Raw genomic sequence first — 23,980 nt, forward strand, 5'->3', positions numbered from 1 at the left:
TTTTTCGCCTTGCATCCTTCTGACTGTAGTGTTAGTAGCCACATAACTAAGATTACATCGTTTTTTATGTTGATATTATGCTTCACATACATCGTTGCCTTAAACATGGAGTATAATTAACAGGTATTCATTTAATATTTTCGTCGGAACTCATATTATACAATAAACAACGCACAATAAATCCAATAAAATAGAATTACAGATACACAATGAAAAATGTTCAACTTTACCTCCAAAACGATTAAAAAAACACCAACGCGTGTTTGAGTAGACATCTTTACCGCTAATATTTAAATAAAATATAGTTTATCAAAGGACTGTCTCATTTCAAACATAGACAGAGATTATCATACTATCTTTGTCTTACACTGGTACTAGCACCCAAAAGAAAAGGATGAGTATAGTTTTTTTGTTCTTTTTTACTGACAAACTGGTTTGACCAACTATATTTTAAATCTGTATTTGTAGGTAAATTTGCAATTCAATATTATTGGAATTTGTTAATAATGTTTTATTTATATATTTTTGTAAAACTGCAAAATATATTAAATATCGTTTATTGTTTTTTTTAAAGGGGTATTGGCAGAATGTCATTCCGAACCATAAGCAAATATTGGTTATAGTTTTTTTTTGGCTGAATGCCATGATGCTGTGTCACAAATATATGTGAAATGGAAATTAAAAAAGAGGCACTTCCCGGCCTAGGCCTGCAACTTTGTATGAAATTTCATTACAGGCCCCTCGTCTAGCCGCGCCGGAGTCGTGATACTTCCCAGCCTAATATAAAGAACGTAATATCAATATTACATAGCATGTTTGAGAAAAGATTTTTCCTGAATCAATGGCGTCTCTCGATTTGGTAATGGCAGGTATCGCTTCTCGGCCTTTTGGCTAAGATCAAAGTGTAGTATCTGTTCTTTTCAGCTTAATATCTGAAAGTTCCCTCACTGAGGGACCAGTATATTAAACTGATTTTTGTAAACCGACGGGATGTTCGGGGCTCGCTCCACTCCCGTCACGGGTCGGCCCGGCATTGCAGTGCCGCCGGGATTGGCCCACATTATTCAATTAAAATCGCAGTCGTTTGATGATAATCGCTCCTGCAGTTAAAACTTTTTATTTTCAATCTATTCGGAAAGTTCACTTTTCCGGCTGATAGCTGAAAATTGCATTTTAACATCAGACGGGAATCTGGTTACACAACCGTGTGATATCGAAAGTTTAACTAAGTAAGTACCTACTCATCATCATCATCATATCAGCCCTTTCGCCCACTGCTGAGCATAGGTGAGGTAGGTAGATAAGGGATTATAAAAAAAGAACATATGCAAATAAAAATATTTATTTCGCAATATCAACGCCAATCGCAACACAAGTTTCACTAGCGATTAACGATATACATTTAAAACAATACGTAATTTCATAATACATATAATACAAAACCGTATACAGGGTGGGGCCTTTGAACACGAGCATAAAATATAACCGTAAATTTAAATTTTTTGAACAATCGAAGTCTTTTTTAATATTTGGCCCTGTTTCGGCTCTGCCCAGTATAATATAAAATGGAAGCGCTAGATCTGAAACAGCTATAAAATGCGGACCACGGCACCGAAAATAATACTACGAACAGGGATCCCGTTACCTTTTTATCCAGCATCAGGGAGTACAATATACATTACTACAGCAAATACGGTGACGATCCTAGTTGACGCTCATTTTTAGAAAATAAAATGTCCGCGATAAAAAAGGGCCTTGAATTTTTCAATACTTTTTGTCACAGCAGTATTAATAGCACATGATTAAATAATCTAATCTAGTTAACATGCAATTGTGATGTACAATACAAAACAGTACACAACTGATCTTCTCTCATAAGAACAAGTTATAAACTTTTGAGCTATAGATAGATAGATAAAACGTTTATTTATGTAAAATCTAGCAGGACTCCATACTAAGAGATCATACTATTTACTAGAAAATCGAGTTAACTATAGAAATATGGGGCATTTTCTATGAAAAGGGACCTTATTGTCGATGGCGCTTACGCCGCACAGCGTCGCGCGGCATTATATTTATATCGGAGCATCGTTTATAATGGCGTAAGCGCCATCGACAATAAGGTCCCTTTTTATAGAAAATATCACATATGTAGACGTAATAAATGACCACTTAAGAAGACTTGACGATCAAAAGGTTAAAACTACAATTTCAAAAAGTTTAACTTTTAGTACTATTCGTTATCAATAGTTTCTGTAGTATATTCATAAATATGTATGGTGTGGGTAGGTTATTACGATTACAATTTCTAATACATAATACTATTCCTAATTTTATAATTTCGCCAAAAAAGCTTAACGTATTATTAACCGACCGAAACATGTCGAGCTATTCGACTTAATAATACGTGAGTGACCCGGTTTAAAATAATCTAATAGATCCTATACTTGATTTAATCTCATACAAATAATTTCAAATGTCTCATATTTCATACACTTTTGGATGGACTGAAGACACGTAATTTCGATATCTTAGTCAATTTAGTAAAAGCATTTTACATCGCTTTTTGGTCGTCGCAGTCTTTCTCTTATAAGTTAGTATTTTATTGTCTTGGAAATTTCATACAAATCTCGTCTCCTGAGAACCAGGATTATTATAGTAATGATATTGTAAGTTTTATTTTTAACAAGTTATTTGCGAATGGTATTAAAATTGCATAAAATTTAACGTTAGGTATTAAAAAGCTTTACTTATAAAAAAAGTCTCTAGTATAGATGTCTGATAAAAAAGTTAAACATATATTAAATAATGCTTAAAGAAAAAAAGAAAATTGGGAATGGCATAAGCAGGACACAAAAGTACAAATGCCAATCCCCCTTGTACGTAATTAAAAAAATTCTTGACAAATAAGATGTTTCCAAAACTGTACAACGAGCACCTAAAAGTATGTACAAGAAAAGAGTTTTTAATTTAACAAATTTTTAGTCATTTACATAGAACACTTCAACTCAGGAGCACGTTAAAACATCTCAATCTAGTTGTAAAAATCAAACATTACTTAATAGTTTATTTTAGGTTAATAATTCCTGACAGTTTTACTCTTAAGTATAATATACGATACTACTAAACCATGAAAGGGTTAGGATCAAAGATCAATCTCACTATCACAGCACCTACAAATATCACTAAATCTATGAATTCCTTCTAATGAGCTTCATAATACGAAGGACTTATTCTCGTTGGCTGTAGGGAATATTACTGCAATGTTCTGCCACCAGAGTGCAGCACTAGCCTTTTTAGTAAACCATAGAGTAACTTATACATACTGTACCTTTAACAGGGTTTCGACAAGTTTTCAGAGATAATAAAATATGACATTGATGCATCAAGGTTTGTTTACAGAGGACCTACCGGGAAACGCGAATCCGAAATATCGCTATCTGCCTCTTTATCGCTCGAATAAGCAAGACTTGCAAGAGTGACAGAGACAGAGATGTTAGACAAAGGAATTTCGATTTTCTTGTTTCGCGATCGACCCTCAGATTGTGGTAGTGGCGCCCCCTACGCAGAGTTTCGCGTAATATTCCCTATTGCTAGTCTAAAATACATTACAAAAGTTCATTATACTTAATGTCGTATTCGTTCATTTATTTGATCTGTGTAATGTTATTATCATAGAATACATCAAAATTCAGTATATAAAAACCATGAGGTCACTACACGCAGTTACTTATAGACGGTGGCTAAAAAATAAGTGCATTCCCGTTGCCAGGGAGGTTTTACGATTTGAGCCACTTTAACTATGGGACCAACCACGAAATCGCGAAAATAAATTTAACCCTCCCATAGAAAATGGACCAGCCAAAATGTATGAAACAGCCAATTTTTATTCGCGAGGGCGTGGTTGGTCCCATAGTAAAAGTTGCTCAGTATAATCCCAAAACCTCCCTGGCAACGGGAATACACTTATTTTTTAGCCACCCTGTATAATACTACGCTGCAAGTTAATCCACTTCAACAACAGGGGGCTTAACCAAGATAACAATCCTACACTGATAAATGCTGATCGAAACGTAGTAGTGTGATCATTTCCATACATTATTTCACTTTCGATTGACGTTTTTAGGGTTCCGTACTTCAAAAGGAAAAAACGGAACCCTTATAGGATCACTCGTGCGTCTGTCTGTCACAGCTTATTATCTCCGAAACTACTGGACCAATTAAGTTTAGAAGTAACAAGAAAATAGGCAAAAAATTACCATTCCCCCTCCCTTTATCTCCGAAACTACTGGGTCTAAAATTTTGAAAAAATAAATAAATACACAAAATAGTTCTTTACCTACACACACACCTATTACACTACACAGGAAAACCTATTAGAAATGTGCAGTCAAGCGTGAGTCGGACTTAATTACTTAGTTTTTGATCCGAGCCCTACGGGTTTTTTAAAGATATTTCACTCACGTTTCACATAAAAAATACATGGTTTAAATTGTGTAATGTACGGAACCCTTGGAACGCGAGTCCGACTCGCACTTAGCCGGTTTTTTATTAACGATTGTCTTGGCTAGGCCCCCCGATGTTGAACATTTATGTCCATGAAGAAAGTTTACCGAAAGTTAGCTCTGAAACTAAACTAGTATGAAAGCCAATGGGTGGTGACCGGCCGCGTTATTCATGAAATCATGACATTTTAGAAGATAATTTGGACAACCACGCACTTCTTGTGGTTCCAAAATAGAAAAATTGTGCGCTTATAAAATATATCAAGGCACAATTTAATTTTTACCACAACACAGAAAATACAACTTTAGAGAAAGTTTTGACATAAGTTGACGTTATGTGTAATTCGAATATTTTTTTAAAGAAGTATCCGAAGTGGATGTATTATTTTTAAGATTGTATATACACATTCGGAATAAATCATTTTAGGAAGACGGAATACTACACAATAGCATTTTAAGTTGTATATTATAATGCCGCTCCTATTCGCCACTAGATGTCGCTAGTATACGGTATGTTAACTATGAAATTATCCAGGTAATTTAAAAAACGTCAGGGTGTTATACAGAATGGAATGCTTTATAATTATATTTATCACCCAAATGATTACTAACAGTTAGTCTTTTCTACTCGCCACTAGGTGGCGCTAGTTAACCATGTTATACACCATCGGGCTTTATCTATTTCGTGATATAAAAACGACTGATTCAAAATCTACAAGCGATATTATAACAAAAGATTCATCAGACGGTTTCCAGTAGCCGTACCATCAGATAACACTTGACGTTTACGTTAGCGGCTGTGTAAACTCGATCGCAGTCCATCTCGTTCGCACAGATATATTGGTAGTGATAAGAGAGGGAATGCCATCGCGTTCAGTCGCCAACGTAAATGTCAAATGCCAACTCTTGGTAGCCGTGCTGTTTAAATAATTATCGGTAATTCAGTTCGTGTTTCGTTTTCGTGTTTATCTGAAGTTAGTGTGGTTATAGCAGAAGTTCCTTGGGGAAGAGATTCATTGAAGCGTAGTCTTCTAGCACCTGAAATGAATAAAATAAAGTTTTACTCACTTTAAATAAGACAAAGTATAGCACAAGTAGCGGCGTTACTTGTCAAGTCTTCCAACTTCACGTATTTATAGAAAATAAATGTGGCTTTCCATTAGAGAAGGGTCCTAATGCTTCATGTGCAATAAGTACCATTATATCAAAATTTCTATTGGAATTTCAAATAAACTGGTCCTTATTGGACTTAAATCAAGGACCCTTCTGTGGTGGAAAGCCACCAATGGTACGCTCAAGTTGTTTATTAAATCAATTAACCTAATGCACAGTCGAAGGCAAAAATACCGATCCAGACAAATGGCTCAAAAATATGTGAACACGACTTTATTGTCTAATGTGTAAGAGCGTACACATATTTTTGAAACTAGAAATTTATGCCTTGACTGCACATGAAGGCCACGATTGGTTATAGTCACAATAGCGCCATCTAGTGGAGAGTAGATTCATTGACGTGACAAGGAACTGACCAACTATTTGTGATAAATATTCAATATTCAAGTTTTACAATGCATTTATCATAGACAGTCGGCAAGTGTTAGCAGTGAATCTTATTAACATGTGTGATGCGAGATTACTTTGTATAGTTAAACCAAAGATAGATATAACTCCGTAATAGATGGATACAGTCTAAGGAAAAAACGTGCCTCGAAAATCAAGAAAATTTGATTCTCGTTCAGAGGGCGCTACTAGTTTTGGCCTACAGTCGTATAGATGGCGTTGACGGTTTCGTTTGTTATTTAACAATTTTAACGCATCTCAGTGAAAGAACATGGGTCAAGATCATAAAAATAATTAATGCAAATAAAAAAAATCATTTATCTATATTTAAATACATTCTATCGTATTTTTATAAATCTTCATTTTTAGTTTTAAAGTGTGTCGACAGATGGCAGTGAATTTACTGGGGTTACAAAATTTACTATGACAGTACCGCTCTAATAAGTTACTCTATGTCTTGTATGTTTGTTTTAAAATAAATCAAATCGGCACCGCCGACGCCGTCTGTCGTGAGCGGCCGGGCGAGTCGGGCGCATGCGCGTGCGCCGGCCCGCAGCACACGCCGCGCCCTCGACCAGTGAACACGTGTCGTGTCTCCGTGAAGACGGTCCTCGTAAATTGGACCGAAACATGTCGAGCTATTCGACTTAATAATACGTGAGTGACCCGGTTTAAAATAATCTAATATGTTTGAGTCTCACGGGAGTTTTATAGTTAAAATTGCCACTTCATACTTGTAATACAAATTCGTTTTTTTTCTCTGTATTATTCTGTGTAATTCAAAATACATTTTAACCTTTAATATGTTCTCACTACTGAGATGAAAAATTATATGTGCAACACCAGAGCAAAGTTATTTTACATCTCGTGTTTTAGGTCCCTCGCTACGCTCAAGATTCTAACTTAGAATCACTTGCTTCGCTCGTGATTCAATTATAGAATCTTTCGCTTTCTCGGAACTCAAGATAAACACTAGCAAAAAAAACCAACTCTCCTCTCTTGTTGCAAATAACTATTCTATTATAGTTAGACCAACATAAAAGTGTAAAGTTTATTTCATTTCGTAGCTATTGGATGAGGACACGAACATCCAAATTGAACATAGTAAACCGAATCCATTTTTATATAATGAGACCAAAGTTTTCTTAGAGCATTAATGCTTTATTTCACTAGTGCATAGAGTAACTTATACTAGAGCGGTACTGTCATAGTAAATTTTGTAACCCCAGTAAATTCACTGCCATCTGTCGACACACTTTAAAACTAAAAATGAAGAGTTATAAAAATACGATAAAATGTATTTAAATATGGATAAATGATTTTTTTATTTGCATTAATTATTTTTATGATTTTGACCCATGTTCTTTCACTGATATGCGTTAAAATTGTTAAATAACAAACGAAACCGTCAACGCCATCTATACGACAGTAGGCCAAAGCTAGTAGCGCCCTCTGATCGAGAATCAAATTTTCTTGATTTTCGAGGCACGTTTTTTCCTTAGACTGTATCCATCTATTACGGAGTTATATCTACCATTGACTAGTGGAAACAGAGGGCCTACAGCGAACACCGTGCTCGGGTGCTCGCGGCCATCTGCTTTGGTTCATATTTTAGTCACATTAGCCAACACTCTGTATAATTGTAAACTGTTTGTTTATCAATATAAAAATAATAATTGAACAATTAATATACAGGATGACTCCATTGGACAAAACCCTGAAATCCCACGTAGGGTTAGTTCTCAGGAATGTTCTAACGTTAATATTTTTTTTGATTAGAACAAAAGAAAGAAATCAATTTTCAAACGAAAGTTAGTTCCAATAATCGACAACAAAAAGAAATATACTGTTTTAATCATTGGCAGTGTTTTCGACAATTTGTTCAAAAATGTGCGGCAAAGATGTCTGTCAGAATTTTATTAGTGTCATAAATAAAAAAGATAATCAAAAAGGTCGAAGAAGGTTTCATACTATTTATTACCTCAGGAGCTACTAGCGCATACAGGCTGCTTCAAAGCAAATTCAAAGTAAAAAATTGTTAATTTATTCGTAACCGTTACACCTGTTGTTATGATACTTTGTATACTGGTTCTAAATACCCTAATGCATATGTACATTTCGGCTTTGTCCAATGGCTAAGGACAGCCTATGTCCTATAGCTAAATTTTTTTACAGAAATAATTATAATATGACATTTGAAAACTATAACATAACTCTCCTTCTGAAAAGTTGGGTAATTGTATACAAAGTATACTCGCTTGTTAAGGAAGCATGCCAGCCGAAGTACCTGCGAAGAAAATTAGTACTACTAGTGCCATCTGTGATCCACTGGTTGCACTACGATGTTACGAAAACTGTTGACTATGGAACGCTGTGTTTAATATATTATATTTTACAATATGTCTTTTTCAAGTTAATTAAAAATAAATTTAATTGTAAAACTCTCGCAAATTGACATTACATTTCAACTTTTTCATAACTACGTAAGACCAGCAGCGCCATCTCGTGGCGAGTAGTTTCGTTTTCGTCAAGTCTGTAAGATTGGTGCGCCGTTAGAATAGGTCAGAGTAAAACTATAGTCAAATAGTTATTGATTGAATTGATGTGTGTGTCAAAAATATTTCTTTCTTTCTTCCGCATGAGTACAATTTGGAGCTCTTCAAGGCAAGAGTTAATAGGTATCTCATAGGTAAGCGTGCTCCACCGCAGACCACATCATCACTTACCATCAGGTGGGATCGTGGTCAAACGCCTGCCTATTCATCATAAAAAAAAAAAAATAATAATAATAGCCGCTATAGATGGCGTTGTACGGCTCCGAACTATATGTGGTTAACTTGTCTGCTTGTCTGTACTGGACATTATATAACCACTAATCATATGGCGCTGATCTGAGCCACGGCATCTAATTCATTTTTCAAACTCGCAGGCATGATATTTCCTTAACTTATACAACCCTTGCACAGCGAACTGCAATACATAGTACATTGTGTATCAAGAATATACGAACGAGTGTGAATTGAAGCCCGAAGCCGAAGGCGAGGGCTTCATTAACACGAGTTCCTAATTCCTGTACCGCCCGTGGCACAACACAATGTTTTTCATCACACTTGTAAGGAAAACAGGGCAAATAAGTAAACAAAACTTCTGTCTAATTTCGTACAGCCTTAGGTTGAAATTTAAGATTTACGGATCGCATCGCCCAACACCTTTTACGATCAAGTGTGATGAAAAATGGCATGGACACATTATAAATGTATTTATGCATAAAGTGGCCATGGAATTTTGAGGCTGAGGTGTACAATCAATAACTGTTTGATTATAAGTAGAAACTCTGAAGAGGGGTGTCCCTGAGCCGAGCGGGCGCGGGAGAGGCATCCAGCGGTGAGAGGCGGTTTGTCATTGGAGTCGTTGGGGCTCACGTAACGCTGCTTATAATATTCTATGTGGAAAACGGAAAACACTTTTTAGGGTTCCGTACCCTAAAGGTAAAACGGGACCCTATTACTAAGACTTCGCTGTCCGTCCGTCCGTGGCGCCCCCTGCGCAGAGTTTCGCGTAATATTCCATTATAAGGGATAATAACATTTAATTTATTGAAACCTACGTGAATTTCTGTACAAGGAGTTTCGTAACTTTTTAGCTGACACCTTTTTATAATGATTCGAATTTGTAATTTTGTATTGTGTAGATTTAAGCTGTATGGTAACCGACACCGACATATAATGTTTTAAGCATACTAGTGTCGCCATCTATAAGTGTTTTAGCAAAACTATTAGTCATTGCGATAAAAATGACTGATGTAATTTAATCGTCTTGGTTTATGTTTATTAGTCTTGGAAGTTAAATTGACGAACTTTGCTGGTTAAACGTTTATATATTCGAAAGCAGCGTTACATCAGACACCAACAGTGCAGATGTGAACAATCCTTTGCTGTCGTATTTTCACGGAAACGCACGAACGTGCATTTCAATCAGTCTCGGTCATAGAGTAACTTATACTAGAGCGGTACTGTCATAGTAAATTTTGTAACCCCAGTAAATTCACTGCCATCTGTCGACACACTTTAAAACTAAAAATGAAGATTTATAAAAATACGATAGAATGTATTTAAATATAGATAAATGATTTTTTTTATTTGCATTAATTATTTTTATGATTTTGACCCATGTCCTTTCACTGATATTGATATGCGTTAAAATTGTTAAATAACAAACGAAACCGTCAACGCCATCTATACGAATGCAGGCCAAAACTAGTAGCGCCCTCTGAACGAGAATCAAATTTTCTTGATTTTCGAGGCACGTTTTTTCCTTAGACTGTATCCATCTATTACGGAGTTATATCTATCTTTGGTCTCGGTACAATAGAAAGAAAAGGTACTGAGGTTGACTGAAGTAGCATGACAAATACGAACGTTTCCGAGAAAATACGATGTTAAGGGATTGTTCGTTACATCTGTAAATACTCCCAAAGCAAATATTCATTGATTGTATGAGATGTGTAAAGTTGAAGGTGTTTTTCGTATTTGACAGCTATTATGATATATGGCGCCGTATGGCTTCGTCACGGATTTGTATAGAACCTGGATAGTAGCGGATTTAATAAGATAGAGCGGTACTGTCATAGTAAATTTTGTAACCACTGTAAATTCACTGCCATTTATCGACATACCTTAAAACTAAAAATGAAGATTTATAAAAATACGTTAGAATGTATTTAAATATAGATAAATGATTTTTTTATTTGCATTAATTATTTTTATATGATTTTGACCCATGTTCTCTCACTGATATGCGTTAAAATTATAAATAACAAACGAAACCGTCAACGCCCTCTATACGAGAGTAGGCCAAAACTAGTGGCGCCATCTGATCGAGAATCAAATTTTTGTGATTTTCGAGGCACGTTTTTTCCTTAGATACAGTCTATTACGGAGTTATATCTATGCCGTCTCCCTTCCGTGTCGCTCGAAGGGATTACCAGATCTCCCGTCATCTAGTGATAAATGCTTGAGCTACTTAGAATAAACAATAAAATAAAAGAAGGGCGTTCTGACTATAGGTATTCGAGAAATAACGAATAGACGCAATTACCCCATTAGTTGCATTTATCCCGGTCGATCAGAACAAAAAAAGGGGCCGCATGCCATCTTTAGCTGTCAAAATCGTCCCTCCGACTTTACACATGTTATACAACGAATGAACGTTTGTTACGAGCTGCAAGCCCCGTGTCCGTGTCCGTGTCCGTGTCCGTGTCCGTGTCCGTGTCCGTGTCCGTGTCCGGAGCCCGCTAACCTGCAGCAGCCGCTTGGGCGTGGGGCGCGGCACCCGCGGCGAGTCCGTCGCGTGCGCGCAGCGGGACAGGCACAGGTGGCGGAGACCCGCACATAACTCCGAACACTCCTAACAAGCGGTTCGACAATTTGGAAAATCAGACCAATTGTGCTATTACACTAGTCTCAAAATCTTGATGAGTGGAATATTTGGAACAACCCATAGATAGTAATGATACAAAAAAAAATCTTTCCCTATTTTAATGTAAAAAGTGAGTACATATCTATGAATTTCGCGGCGAAGTATCCTACGGTCTTCGGTTGACGCCATACGTCCTATAAAAACCGGCCAAGTGCGAGTCGGACTCACACACGAAGGGTTCCGTACCATTAACTATAAAAACGGTCACCCATCCAAGTACTGACCCCGCCCGACGTTGCTTAAATTCGGTCAAAAATCACGTTTGTTGTATGAGAGCTCCACTTAAATCTCTATTTTATTCTGTTTTTAGTATTTGTTGTTATAGCGGCAACCGAAATACATCATCTGTGAAAATTTCAGCTGTCTAGCTATCACAAATCACGAGATACAGCCTGGTGACAGACAGACAGACGGACAGCGGAGTCTTAGTAATAGGGTCCCGTTTTTACCCTTTGGGTACAGAACCCTAAAAATGTTCAAATCTTTCTACACAATATGACGGTTTACACGATGTATGGCGTCAACGGATGATCAGGCTTAAAATATTATGATCAAATTTTTTTGCGGGCAATACGCCAGCGACTTGTCATCTTAATACAATAATTAATTACTTATTTTAGTCCGAAGGACCATGTGAAGTATGTCCTACCTGAGATAATTTCTTATTAGTGGGCTTAGGGACCTCCGGAGCATGTATGTTCCTATACTTGCTTCCATCGAGACAGATGCTTAACTGCCCCAGCGCCGGACTCTAGAGGTGTGTGAACAAGTGTTGGCGACAGATGTACAGATCCTGTTTAGATATATGTAGTCATTACCTGAGATAACTTCTCAGCAGGCTTAGGGACCTCTGGAGCCTGTATAACCCTGTATTTACTCCCATCGACACATTGATGCTTGTTCAACAGCAGTTCTGCCCCAGTGCCTGGCTCTAGAAGTTTGTGAACAAGAGTGTTGGCGACAGATGTATCATCATCCTGTTACTTATGTAGTCATTACCTGAGATAACTTCTCAGCAATAGGCCTAGGGACCTCCGGAGCCTGTATAGCCCTGTATTTACTCCCATTGAGACATAGATGCCTATTCAACAGCGGTTTGGGCCCGGCACCGGGCTGTAGACTAGTGTGAGCGAGAGAGTTGGCAACAGATGTACCATCATTCCGTTTAGATACTTATATATTCATATTTTACTTGAGATAACCTCTCATCTCAACAGCAGGCTTAGGGACCTCCGGAGGTTCTCTCTAGGGGCTCTATAGGAGTGTGAGCGAGAGAGTTGGCGACAGATGTATCATTATCCTGTTTAGATAATTATGTAGTCATTACCTGAGATAACTTCTCAGCAGTAGGCTTAGGCGCCTCCGGAGCCTGTATATTCCTATACTTGCTCCCATCTAGGCATAAATGCTTGTTCAACAGCAGTTCGGCGCCGGCACCGGGCTCTAGAGGTGTGTGAGCGAGAGAGTGCTGGCGACAGATGTCGGCCCACGCGCTGAGGTGCTTGTCGTTTGCCTGTTCGGCTACGGACGCTATGTCACTCTGAAATTAGGAGAATCGGAGTAAGGAAATGATTTCTCTAAAGTCCAAGTTAAATGAAGAAAATAATACGGAATACGTATTTTTTTACGCAAATTGATAGTGTGTACTGTACTAAACCACCATTTTTAAAATGCTGCAGAAATGTGTATGTTTCTTTAACCATAACATTACGGTATATCTGACGGTTGGGTCGAGACTCGCCAGGGTACAAATCAACTAAACATACGAGCCAATTGGTTCTTAACTATTCCACGTTATGACGTAAGCCGCGAAGGCTGAAGACACCGGTTCAAATTCGGTCTAGGGCACTTAAAAGACTTAGTAACTTTTTCTTTAGTATATGACCATCTATTCAATTAAACAAAATGTGAAAATATCTACATATTTCAGTTGCACCTTAATACTCACCTTAATCAAAGTAGGAATAGAATTCGCTGTCCCATAATAATCATGATTAATCTTGAATATATCAGAAACCAGTTCAGCCAAGCTTCCCTGCGTACTGTTAGCCTCATCCTCAATATTATACACTTGCTTATTCACCTCTGGCTTGTTGCGTAGAGGACACATGGCTCAGCCGATGTCAGAATCGTAGACCGTGTGAACTAACAAACTATTTCTTACCTTAGCTAAAGTTGAGATAGCAGTCCCATAATAATCATGATTAATCTTGAATATATCCGACACCAGTTCAGCCAAGCTTCCCTGCGTACTATTAGCCTCATCCACGATATTATACACTAGCTTATTCACCTCTGGCTTGTTGCGTAGAGGACACATAGCTCAGCCGATGTCAGAATCGTAGACCGTGTGAACTAACAAATTATTTCTTACCTTAGCTAAAGTTGAGATAGCAGTCCCATAATAATCATGATTAATCTTGAATATATCCGACACCAGTTCAGCCAAGCTTCCCTGCGTACTATTAGCCTCATCCACGATATTATACACTAGCTTATTCACCTCTGGCTTGTTGCGTAGAGGACACATAGCTCAGCCGATGTCAGAATCGTAGACCGTGTGAACTAACAAATTATTTCTTACCTTAGCTAAAGTTGAGATAGCAGTCCCATAATAATCATGATTAATCTTGAATATATCCGACACCAGTTCAGCCAAGCTTCCCTGCGTACTATTAGCCTCATCCACGATATTATACACTTGTTTATTCGCCTCTGGCTTATTGCCTAAAGCCCACATGGCTCGGCAGACGTCGGATACATGGACAGTGTTCATCTTGAGGTCGGCTGTCCAGAGGAGTTTCATGGTTTCGTTTAGGTGTTTGTAGATAGCGCCTAGGAGGAGACGAGGGGCTGGAAATGGTGTAGTTATTATATTAATCAGAAAATATGAGTTAGTCGCTTAATACGACATTATAAGGCATACAACGTAAGGAAACCGGACTAATCATAATAAGAAACTGATTTAAACTTTCCGGATTTTCACATATTATTATTTATGAGAATTCAGTAATTAGTAAATGTTAGCGAAAACGAATATCTCCGGATGGAAAACCAAATATCGTGAGTGTTGTGTGACTTGTGTGTCAACCGAGTGACATCCCTAGTGTAGTATGTAGTATGCAAAAAGTTCCAAGTTGATAAACAAGACAGTTTTCGTAAATAATAATCCTAATAAGGCCTAGTTTAAGCGTTGAAAGGTCAGATGGCAGTGGCTTCGTCAACGACCGAAACAAAGATGGATGTTATTTACGATGCTCCAAAAAAAGTAAGAGGTCCAATGGGCTACAATTAAATAACAATAACTTATTTTCAGGCATTCAAAGCACCATAGATAGTACCTTACAAACTAATATAGATACAATATTATAGAATCTTCAATACTAATTTAATTCAAAACAGGGAAAACAAAATGTCACTTACTCAAACTTCTTCTATCTCCAATGCCATAAACTATAGCAGGCCGAATGATGGTATAATTGAGCGTATCCATGCTTTTCAGCTCTTGTTCCACCCTGCTCTTCATGCGGCCTTCCGTCGTCCAAGGATCCACCGGACCGTCTTCTTTGTGCGGCTGAAACCAACAAGTCAAACGCCTTTGACAAAACTAAAAAGTAATAAGGTCAGGTGGGGCAAGAGAAACAGTACCAATGAGGAAATCCTTCTACAAAAGTGTTAACTTAAGTAATTTTTATTTATATATTAGTTTTATTTTTAGTATTCTAGTTTAGAATATCTTTAAGTATCTCTCACTGCTTATTTTCTCTACAAGTGTTTCTCTTGTCCCATACTTTTTTCTTACCCCACCTAACCGTACGTGATTTAAAACGCCTGTCTCTAACGAGCCACGTTACGCTAGATGATGATGGTGATCATCATCATCATCAATATATTTTGACCACTACTATTCGTCCTATACATCACTGTCGGAATCCCACAGGGCAGTATACTTGGACCATTTTTATTTCTTCTATACCTACACAATTCAACAAACCTTCTCAGTGCTATAAATGGTGCCACTGGATATCTCGATCAGCCTGACGCCCTGTTGGTCGCACTGCTTGGCCACGTTGCTGCTGAGCGTGCATATGCCCTCGGCGTACACTGCCTCGGTTTGACCAATGCGGGTTTCGCCTGCACAGTTGAAGACTATGGCCCAAAGAGCATTACTGGGGTTTCACAGGGCACTATTCTTTTACCGGTACTATTCCTCCTATACATCGCTACCGGGATGCCACAGGGTACTTTACTACGGTCATCATTATTTCTCATACAAATCATAGACAAGAAAACAAACCTTTTCAGTGCTATACATGGTGCCACTAGAGATCTCGACCAGCCTGACGCCCTGCTGGTCGCACTGCTTGGCCACGTTGCTGCTGAGCGTGCATATGCCCTCGGCGTACACCGCCTCGGTTTGACCCATGCGGGTCTCGCCTGCACAGTTGAATACTATGGCCCAGGGAGCATCGCCGGGATCTAACGCTGCGGCGCATGATGCTGGAGACAAGAGTTAAAAAATAAAATAATATAGCAATATATTAAAATAAGAATATACGCCGCACCCGGAACTGAGGGTCTACCGCGAAAAACGAAAATCGAATTTCGCTATCTGATAGAGAGCTTTCGCTCTTGCGTATTCGATAGATAGAGGCAGATAAAGAAATTTCGTTTTGGTGTGGTAAGGCCTCTGATGTGGTCAATGTAATAGTCAAGGCTTTCGTTCTCGTAGTACCAACAACAAGCCGTATTGAGCTTGCTTCCTACTGATTTTTTTTAAATGAAATACGAGGCAAACGAGCAGACGGATCACCTGATGGTAAGCGATTACCGCCGCCCATGGACACCCACAACACCAGAGGGGTTGTAAGTGCGTTGCCGGCCTTTAAGGGGAGTACGCTCTTTTCTTGAAGGTTTGAAGGTCATATCGGTCCGGAAATACCGCAGGCGACAGTTCATTCCACAGTTTAGCTGTGCGAGGCAGGAAGTTTCTAGAGAAACGCACAGTTGAGGACTGCCAACCATCTAAGTGGTGAGGATGGTAATGTTGTCGCGTAGGGCGATGGCGAAAAGAAGCGGCAGGTATTAATCCGAACAATTCCTCGGAGCACTCCCCGTTATACACGCGATTCATTCCTGGTATAAATAAAACCTAATTTTTTTATGACTGTATTTTTCCGTCTTTCCTTTATTTGAATTGCAGTATCGTTAAGATGTTTCTGCTAAACACAAAATTGATTTGTATGGATTCAGTGTTTTATCTTCGAGAGATAGAGATATTCGTATCAACTGCTAAGTCACCGAGTCATTTGGGATACTAAGCTGCGTCAAGTTTCTAAAACCACGGGGACAACGCCGTCCTGAGACGTCGGAGGTAAATTTAAAACTTATTTTACGCGATTAAGTCCCGTCGTTTTGAATAATAATGAGTAAAAATCGGTTTACTAATGTATTGCCAAAAACCGTTTCCCAAAGTATTACTTCCCAAACTATTTTACGCAAATTATCATTTGGCAAAATTTCATTTCGCAAATTTTCATAATCCAACCTAACCTAACCCAACCTAGTACGTCATTTTCATTTCGCAAGTATGGGGTTGGGTAATGAAATGGTTGTGAAGTAAAAAACTTGCTAAAATTTCATTTGGGAAATGAAACTGATGCCATAAGTTTGTTGGGAAGTGAAATTTGGCGAAAAATATTTTGGCTAAACGGCGGTATTCCGTAAAAATCGTGAAAGTTTAAATCAGTAGTTAACTGCATGACTGCACCTACACTAGAGCACACTAAAAACGGGTTATAATGTACGAACATTCCTTTACAATGTGGCCTGTTTTCATTGTTCTTGTGTATGCGTCGGGTGTCACGTGAGAACCTTATAGTTTTGGCATGCAGGACTAAACAATAGCGGTTATTATATTTGCAGTCATTGTGTGCTAATCTGTCTCCCAATGTTTGGAGTGCATATTTAAGGCCCGTATTTAAGCGTGCGACCTAAGTTAAAACGGCCGTTTTTGTTTTGAGTTCATAGATTGACGAATCCAGCCACGTAAAAACTATTATAATGTATTCAAAAGGTATTTAAATACGAAATACAGTACGCAGCGGCCCCCTTTTTAGGGTTCCGTACCCAAAGGGTAAAAACGGGACCCTATTACGAAGACTCCGCTGTTCGTCTGTCTGTCTGTCTGTCTGTCACCAGGCTGTATCTCATGAACCGTGATATCTAGACAGTTGAAATTTTCACAGATGATGTATTTCTGTTGCCGCTATAACAACAAATACTAAAAACAGAATAATATAAATATTTAAATGGGGCTCCCATACAACAAACGTGATTTTTTTGCTGTTTTTTTCCGTAATGGTACGGAACCCTTCGTGCGCGAGTCCGACTCGCACTTGGCCGGTTTTTTAAATATCTATATCGTTAAATTTAAATAATGAACAATTATTTAGCAGTGGCGCATGTTGATGGGATCTTAATTATGTCCACAAGACGGTGAGGTGTATGTACACCCCCTTATGTTAACTTTATCTAAGGAAGCTTGTCTCTGCCAAACATGGCGTCCGTGTACCTTGAGATTCAGTGTCTTATTAATAAAATAAACTATATTTATTAATTTGCGTTTCAATAATTAAGACATCACAGACGGGTTTTGAGAGTTGAATACAACGTTCGTATAGGCCGCTTGGTGGTAAGGACACTGCAGTCTATTTTCTTATACTACGTCGCTGGCAAACAAGCATACGGCCGCCTGATGGGAAGCAGTCTCCGTGCAACTCCAGAGGTGTTATTTGCGCGTTGCCGACTCTAACACTCCGCACCCTCGTTGAGCACTGGCAACCTTACTCCCAGGAACACAACACTATGAGTAGGGTCTAGTGTTATTTGGCTGCGGTTTTCTGTAAGGTGGAGGTACTTCCCCAATTTGGCTCTGCTCTAGTTCTGGAACGAATTCCGCTGTGCTGTGCCCTTCCACACAAAGCGAGATGACATTCACAGTGCCCATACCTCTTTTTGGACGTAGTTTAAGGACTTGCCCAGTCTATAGAGTTCGTCCGAGCTAATTTTGCACCGATTTGAATAGAACAAAGTGAGGGAATGTCATTACAAAGATCATATTTTCATAGAAATGTTACGTCAATCAATAATGACACTATCACACTTTTTCATTGCAATTGCTATCCTTAATGTCTAAAGAATATATCTATCTACATAATAATGAAATTTCGAATGTAGCAAATTAAAAACGAAATATATTATTTGCTAATCCGTCAAGTGGACGAAAACTGGAGCATGGTCGGAAAATAGCGCAATGACCCTATTATCTTAAAATATATTTCTAATAACTTCTAAATAAAGACACACATATTATTACGAGGTAAATATTATCTAACTGATATCTCTCTTCATGTCTGATAATGCATGAGTTGTATGACGCCATAGCTGAATTCGTAGCTGTATGAATATATGTGGTATTTTCTATAAAAAGGGACCTTATTTTCGTTGGCGCTTACGCCGCACAGCGTCGCGCGGTAGTGTATTTATATTGGAGCATCGTTTATAATGGCGTAAGCGCCATCGACAATAAGGTCCCTTTTCATAGAAAATGCCCCATATAAACACAAGGATAAAACAAGCAATTCGGCATGACACTGTTAGTCACCCTGTCCGAAGTCTTAACTGGGTCAGAGACACATACATTTAAAGACTGTCAACCAGTACAAGGTAGCATTCATGATGATTGTTTTATGGCGCCGCCCAGTTGCCCCAGTTGGCCATGTTTGATGCATTGTCCTCTACATAACAATTTGATAACTTAATTGCACATAAAACGCCAGTGGAGACAAAAACGTTTAAAAAGTTGTAGGTAGGCTCTACCTGGTAGTAGGAGTGGTATAGGGGGTACACCACAGATATAAATATACCATAGATGAAGCAAATGCATTTACTTCGCGTTTCCGAACCCTCGTGGTTGACCGTCGCTCTTTACAGTACAGTCCACGCGCATCAGTTGTTGCAGCCGTGAAAACTAGAAATACTTCGTTGCGTGATAATTAACTGCAACAGCCCAAAAATTACAAACACCCAAAGGTAAGTAATTTAGGTATTTAAAATAATATTATGAGTAAATTTTGTACGAAAAAGTCGGCACGCTTGGTTTCAATACAAATCATGATATTTGCGTCATCTAGCGTATATATTAAATCTGTGGGGTACACAGTAAATATGATGTGTGTTGGTTTATTTAAAAAAAACTTACAATTAATCAATTTGCAAAAATTTAATGATTTAGGTTCTGACGACATTCCTGTAATATTTTTTAATAAATTAATAAAATGAGATATCCAACCTCTATAAAAAAACATTGACACCTCGCAAATCGAATGCCAACAACAGTCTTTACTACATAATTGTCTCTGATTGAGCTATAAACAACTCATTTAATTTGCTTATAAATTAACCAGCTTCAAAGATACACAGCATTAAGAATTTACGTTGTGTAAAGTGCAAGGAAATAGCAACCTATGTGCATTCAAGTAAGGTCTATTTTCCCGTGTTTATTTCTGTGTAGTTTTGTGTTGTCATTAGTGTGTGTGAAGAATTTATATAAAGGAAGGAAAGTGGTTTTAGTAACAATAATACATTATAGTTATCCTTGTACAGACAGAGAATAAGGAAATATTTATAAATAATAAGCATTAGGTAACGATGAATGTGTTTACTTTATTATTTTACAATGCATGTGCTCGAAAAGTGCGTTTCCTACGGAGCCATATCATGCGGAAAGTACTACTTTTCCGCACTAGTGCTTTTTGTTTTCAATTTTTTTTTACAGTACATATGGTGCTACTTTCTCACACTAGTGCAGAAAAGAGCACTTTTCGTGCATATGTCGAAAGTTTAAAGGGCCATATGTACTGTAAAACGTTGTACGATACACGTGCGAATAGGTAATTTGCAACTCGTGTCGATTTAAAACACTCCTTTTAATAATTAAACTTATTTGCCATGATGTGTTTTTTTACTCGCACAATGCATAGTAAAACATTGTATGATACACGTGCGTAAAGATAATTTCCGATTTTGATGAATCATACACTTTTCGCACTTGTTGCATAAATAGCTATACTATACATTTAGTCAGGCCAAAGAGTAATAACATAAGAATTGTCATAACCCCTTTGAACGACGCACGTATCGTGCGTGCCGCCAGGGCTGCGAAACTCTTAGCTTCGGGCAAACTCGGCTGATGGGGCTATGTGGCTTTCCATCAGAGAAGGACCCTTTACCACATTCATTGCCACCCAGCCACACAAGACATCCGCGTCAGGCCACAAACATGTAGTCATGTAAAGCTGTACTATTAAAAGTATTAGAACAAATTAAATTATTTTCAGAAAATACTTTAATTTGTTGGGGGGGTTGTGTTTAGGGGGCGCCATAGCCTTCACTAAGAAGTGCATATACTTGGAAAATTTCGACCCATGCCGCTGTGGCCCGGTGGCCGGGCACAGGCACCTGCCGCGATAGCAGAGGACCCTGGTTCGATTCCAGCCTGGGGCACTGGAGTCCTTGGTCACTTTTTCTTAGTATATGACATTTATTTCATATAAAGCTGTAGTACAATGATCCCGACTATCGGGTCCTCCGGCCTGGGAACGAAACTATAAAATACCCGATACTCGGGTTTTCGGCATCGAATTATTATTATCATTCATTTATTTCATAAGACACGGTACATAGGTGTTACATAAAGTCTTGGCAATAAAATGGGGCATTTTCTATGAAAAGGGACCTTATTGACGATGGCGCTTACACCGCACAGCGTCGCGCGGCATTGTATTTATATCGGAGCATCGTTTATAATGGCGCAAGCGCCATCGACAATAAGGTCCCTTTTTATAGAAAATATCACAAATGCCTATGTAAAAAATTTAATTTTGGACAAACTTGTTGTATAGTATGTATAATAACGATATATAAATACTGAGGAGCCTATAGTAGGCTATACCTACACCTACTTTTGCCTAGTTTAAAATGACATTTGTGAATATTATGCTTTTTAAGTGAAGTAGGTACATGGATAATTAATATTTTTTTAAGAATCAGCATAATAAACATTTAAAATCCAGTGCTAGTTTTGTGAAGGCACTAAAGTGTTTAATATATTGCACAACTAATAGTTTCAAACAGTACTGTTATGTAAAAAATATAAAGAAATGACAGTAAAATGCCGTTTAAAAGTGCTAATATTGCACCATAACTGCAGATAATTTATCCTTGCATATGTTACATACTAATGAGACACTTATAAGTGGTATTTTCTATAAAAACGGACCTTATTGTCGATGGCGCTTACGCCATTATAAACGATGCTCCGATATAAATACAATGCCGCGCGACGCTGTGCGGCGTAAGCGCCATCGACAATAAGGTCCTTTTTATAAAAAATACCACATAAATAAATTATAACAGTGTGGTGTGAGTCAGTGATAAGTTATCTGAGTGGAGTCAACAGCTTTAACTGTACAGGATACGTCTGGCGGCCAGACTCTGACCTACGGATTTATATGAATAACTTATTTTTATTATTATTTCGTTTCGTTATGCTGGTACGTCTAAATCATAGTTCAATTAGCATGATTTCACACTTTAGATAGTTTGTCTAGTTTGTTTGTGTAGTTTGTTTGTGTTTTTGTGTAGTTTGTTTGTAGTTTGTTTGTCTGATGCTGGTACGTCTAAATCATAGTTCACTTAGCACAATTTCACAGTTTAGATAGTTTGTCTAGTTTGTTTGTGTTTGTCTATTTTGTTTGTGTTTGTTTAGTTTGTTTGTTTGTTTGTCTAGTTTGTTTGTGTTTGTTTAGTTAGTTAGTTTGTTTGTTTAGTTTGTTTGTTTGTAGTTTGTTTGTGTTTGTGTTGTTTTTGCAGCAAAAAATATCATTATAATATCACCCTCCCAGCCTCCCACTCCCATGCATTAGAGGAGACCGATGTCTAGTGTAACATTGTGTGTACTGTTAGTATAGGTGTGTGGACATCTATCATAGCCAGACTAAAGACACCTTTACTTAACCTTTTATAAGGCACAATAAGATATTTTAAGGAAAAACCAGACAAGTGTGAGTTGTACTCGCCCACCGAGGGTCCTGTACTTTTTAGTATTTGTGGTTATAGCGGCAACAGAAATACATCATCTGTGAAAATTTCAACTGTCTGTCACGGTTCATGAGATACAGCTGGTGACAGACAGTGGAGTATTAGTAATAGGGTCCCGTTTTTACCTTTGGGTACGGAACTCTAATAATGATCACCCTATAATATCAATTTTTTGTATTTTTGTCTTAAGAAAAAATTTTAGGACTATAATTTCTTAAAGGAGACTGAAAAAGGGTTAAAATGCAGTTTATAGAATCATTCCTGTCTTTAATTGACTGCAATTTAATTGATTAGGACATAATTAAGGCTATAACTAAGCAATTTTTTAATCAAATATTTATAAAACAAGTTACTCTGCAGTCATTGGTCAATAAAAAGTACGCCACACAATACTTGTATGGGAATCTCTCTGCAGTAAATTAAAGGCTGCTTTAAGCTATCACCTGATTGAAACAAGAGGGATTTTTCAGGCACATGGCAAAATTTATAATAAGATTCCATTACATTTTGTGATACAATTCATAATGAACATATTAATAGGCGTAACAACTACATTACGGTAAGATTACCAACAAACATTGATTATTTTACGAAATAATCGTTAACCGAATCCAGCACATATGCTCTGCTCACTCTTCCAGAAAATTATTCATTATTAAGTTATTTGCAAACCACTTCACTTTGCAAGTCTTCCGTCTTAATCTAATTAACAGGCTAAAACAGACCATTAAGTTAAATGATTACTTACTTGGGTTAATTAAGTTGGCACTTTTGTATTCGACGCGGGGGTCCTCAAAAATCTTCGTATGAGACGGATTTAAAAACGCCAGCTGAGGCGGCGTCTTGTCCACAGCGCGCAGACCGCTCACCAAATCATTCGATATCAAATAATCCACCAGATTCCGACCGATGAAGCCGCAGCCTGCCGAATTCCAGCACGATTAAACGAAAAAACTCTTAGGTCATTGATGACTAATACACTGCAAGACCGTTACGGAAATTGAAAAAAGAACACAACTATTGAACCTGTTGATTACATTACGTGACGGTTGGATACGTAAATATTTTCTCAAGCTATTGGATTAGTTTAAAGGGGTTTATTTACCTCCTAATACAATAACTCGTGGTTTTGAATTATCACCGGCAAATTCAGACATTTCGCTAGCGGTTGCACGAAGTGAATGACAGTTTGACAAGAGAACGGTAGTGTTGCAAGGTAATAAAGTTTTTACCATTAATTAGGGGCTTTGACTAGGGCCTCTACACATTTCACC

The 23,980-nt window shown here is 37.8% G+C and overlaps 1 protein-coding gene and 1 non-coding gene across 2 annotated transcripts; one reads left to right on the forward strand and one right to left on the reverse strand.

The window, feature by feature from the left end:
- Positions 1-871: 871 nt before the first annotated feature.
- LOC134755513 (U2 spliceosomal RNA) lies at positions 872-1,064 on the forward strand. The gene has a single exon (XR_010129059.1). It is a non-coding gene; the product is annotated as a U2 spliceosomal RNA (small nuclear RNA).
- An 856-nt stretch (positions 1,065-1,920) lies between these two features.
- On the reverse strand, positions 1,921-23,936 carry LOC134755393 (uncharacterized). Its single transcript, XM_063691948.1, has 7 exons — positions 23,812-23,936; positions 23,455-23,628; positions 15,841-16,043; positions 14,967-15,117; positions 14,128-14,396; positions 12,871-13,083; positions 1,921-5,543 (listed from the first exon to the last, which is right to left on the reverse strand). The coding sequence occupies exons 1-7, from the start codon at positions 23,861-23,863 to the stop codon at positions 5,490-5,492; spliced, it is 1,116 nt and encodes a 371-aa protein (XP_063548018.1). The 5' UTR covers positions 23,864-23,936; the 3' UTR covers positions 1,921-5,489.
- Positions 23,937-23,980: the final 44 nt, after the last annotated feature.

Source organism: Cydia strobilella, chromosome 2 (assembly GCF_947568885.1).
Source record: "Cydia strobilella chromosome 2, ilCydStro3.1, whole genome shotgun sequence".
Lineage (NCBI taxonomy): Eukaryota > Metazoa > Arthropoda > Insecta > Lepidoptera > Tortricidae > Cydia > Cydia strobilella.

Coding starts and splice junctions, on each gene's coding strand:
- LOC134755393 (XM_063691948.1), bottom strand. CDS start 23,863: ATGTCTGAATTTGCCGGTGATAATTCAAAACCACGAGTTATTGTATTA. Junction 16,044..23,454: donor TGCCAACTTAATTAACCCAA/GTAAGTAATCAT, acceptor TCTTGTCTCCAG/CATCATGCGCCGCAGCGTTA. Junction 5,544..12,870: donor CTGCTGAGAAGTTATCTCAG/GTAATGACTACA, acceptor TATTCATTTCAG/GTGCTAGAAGACTACGCTTC.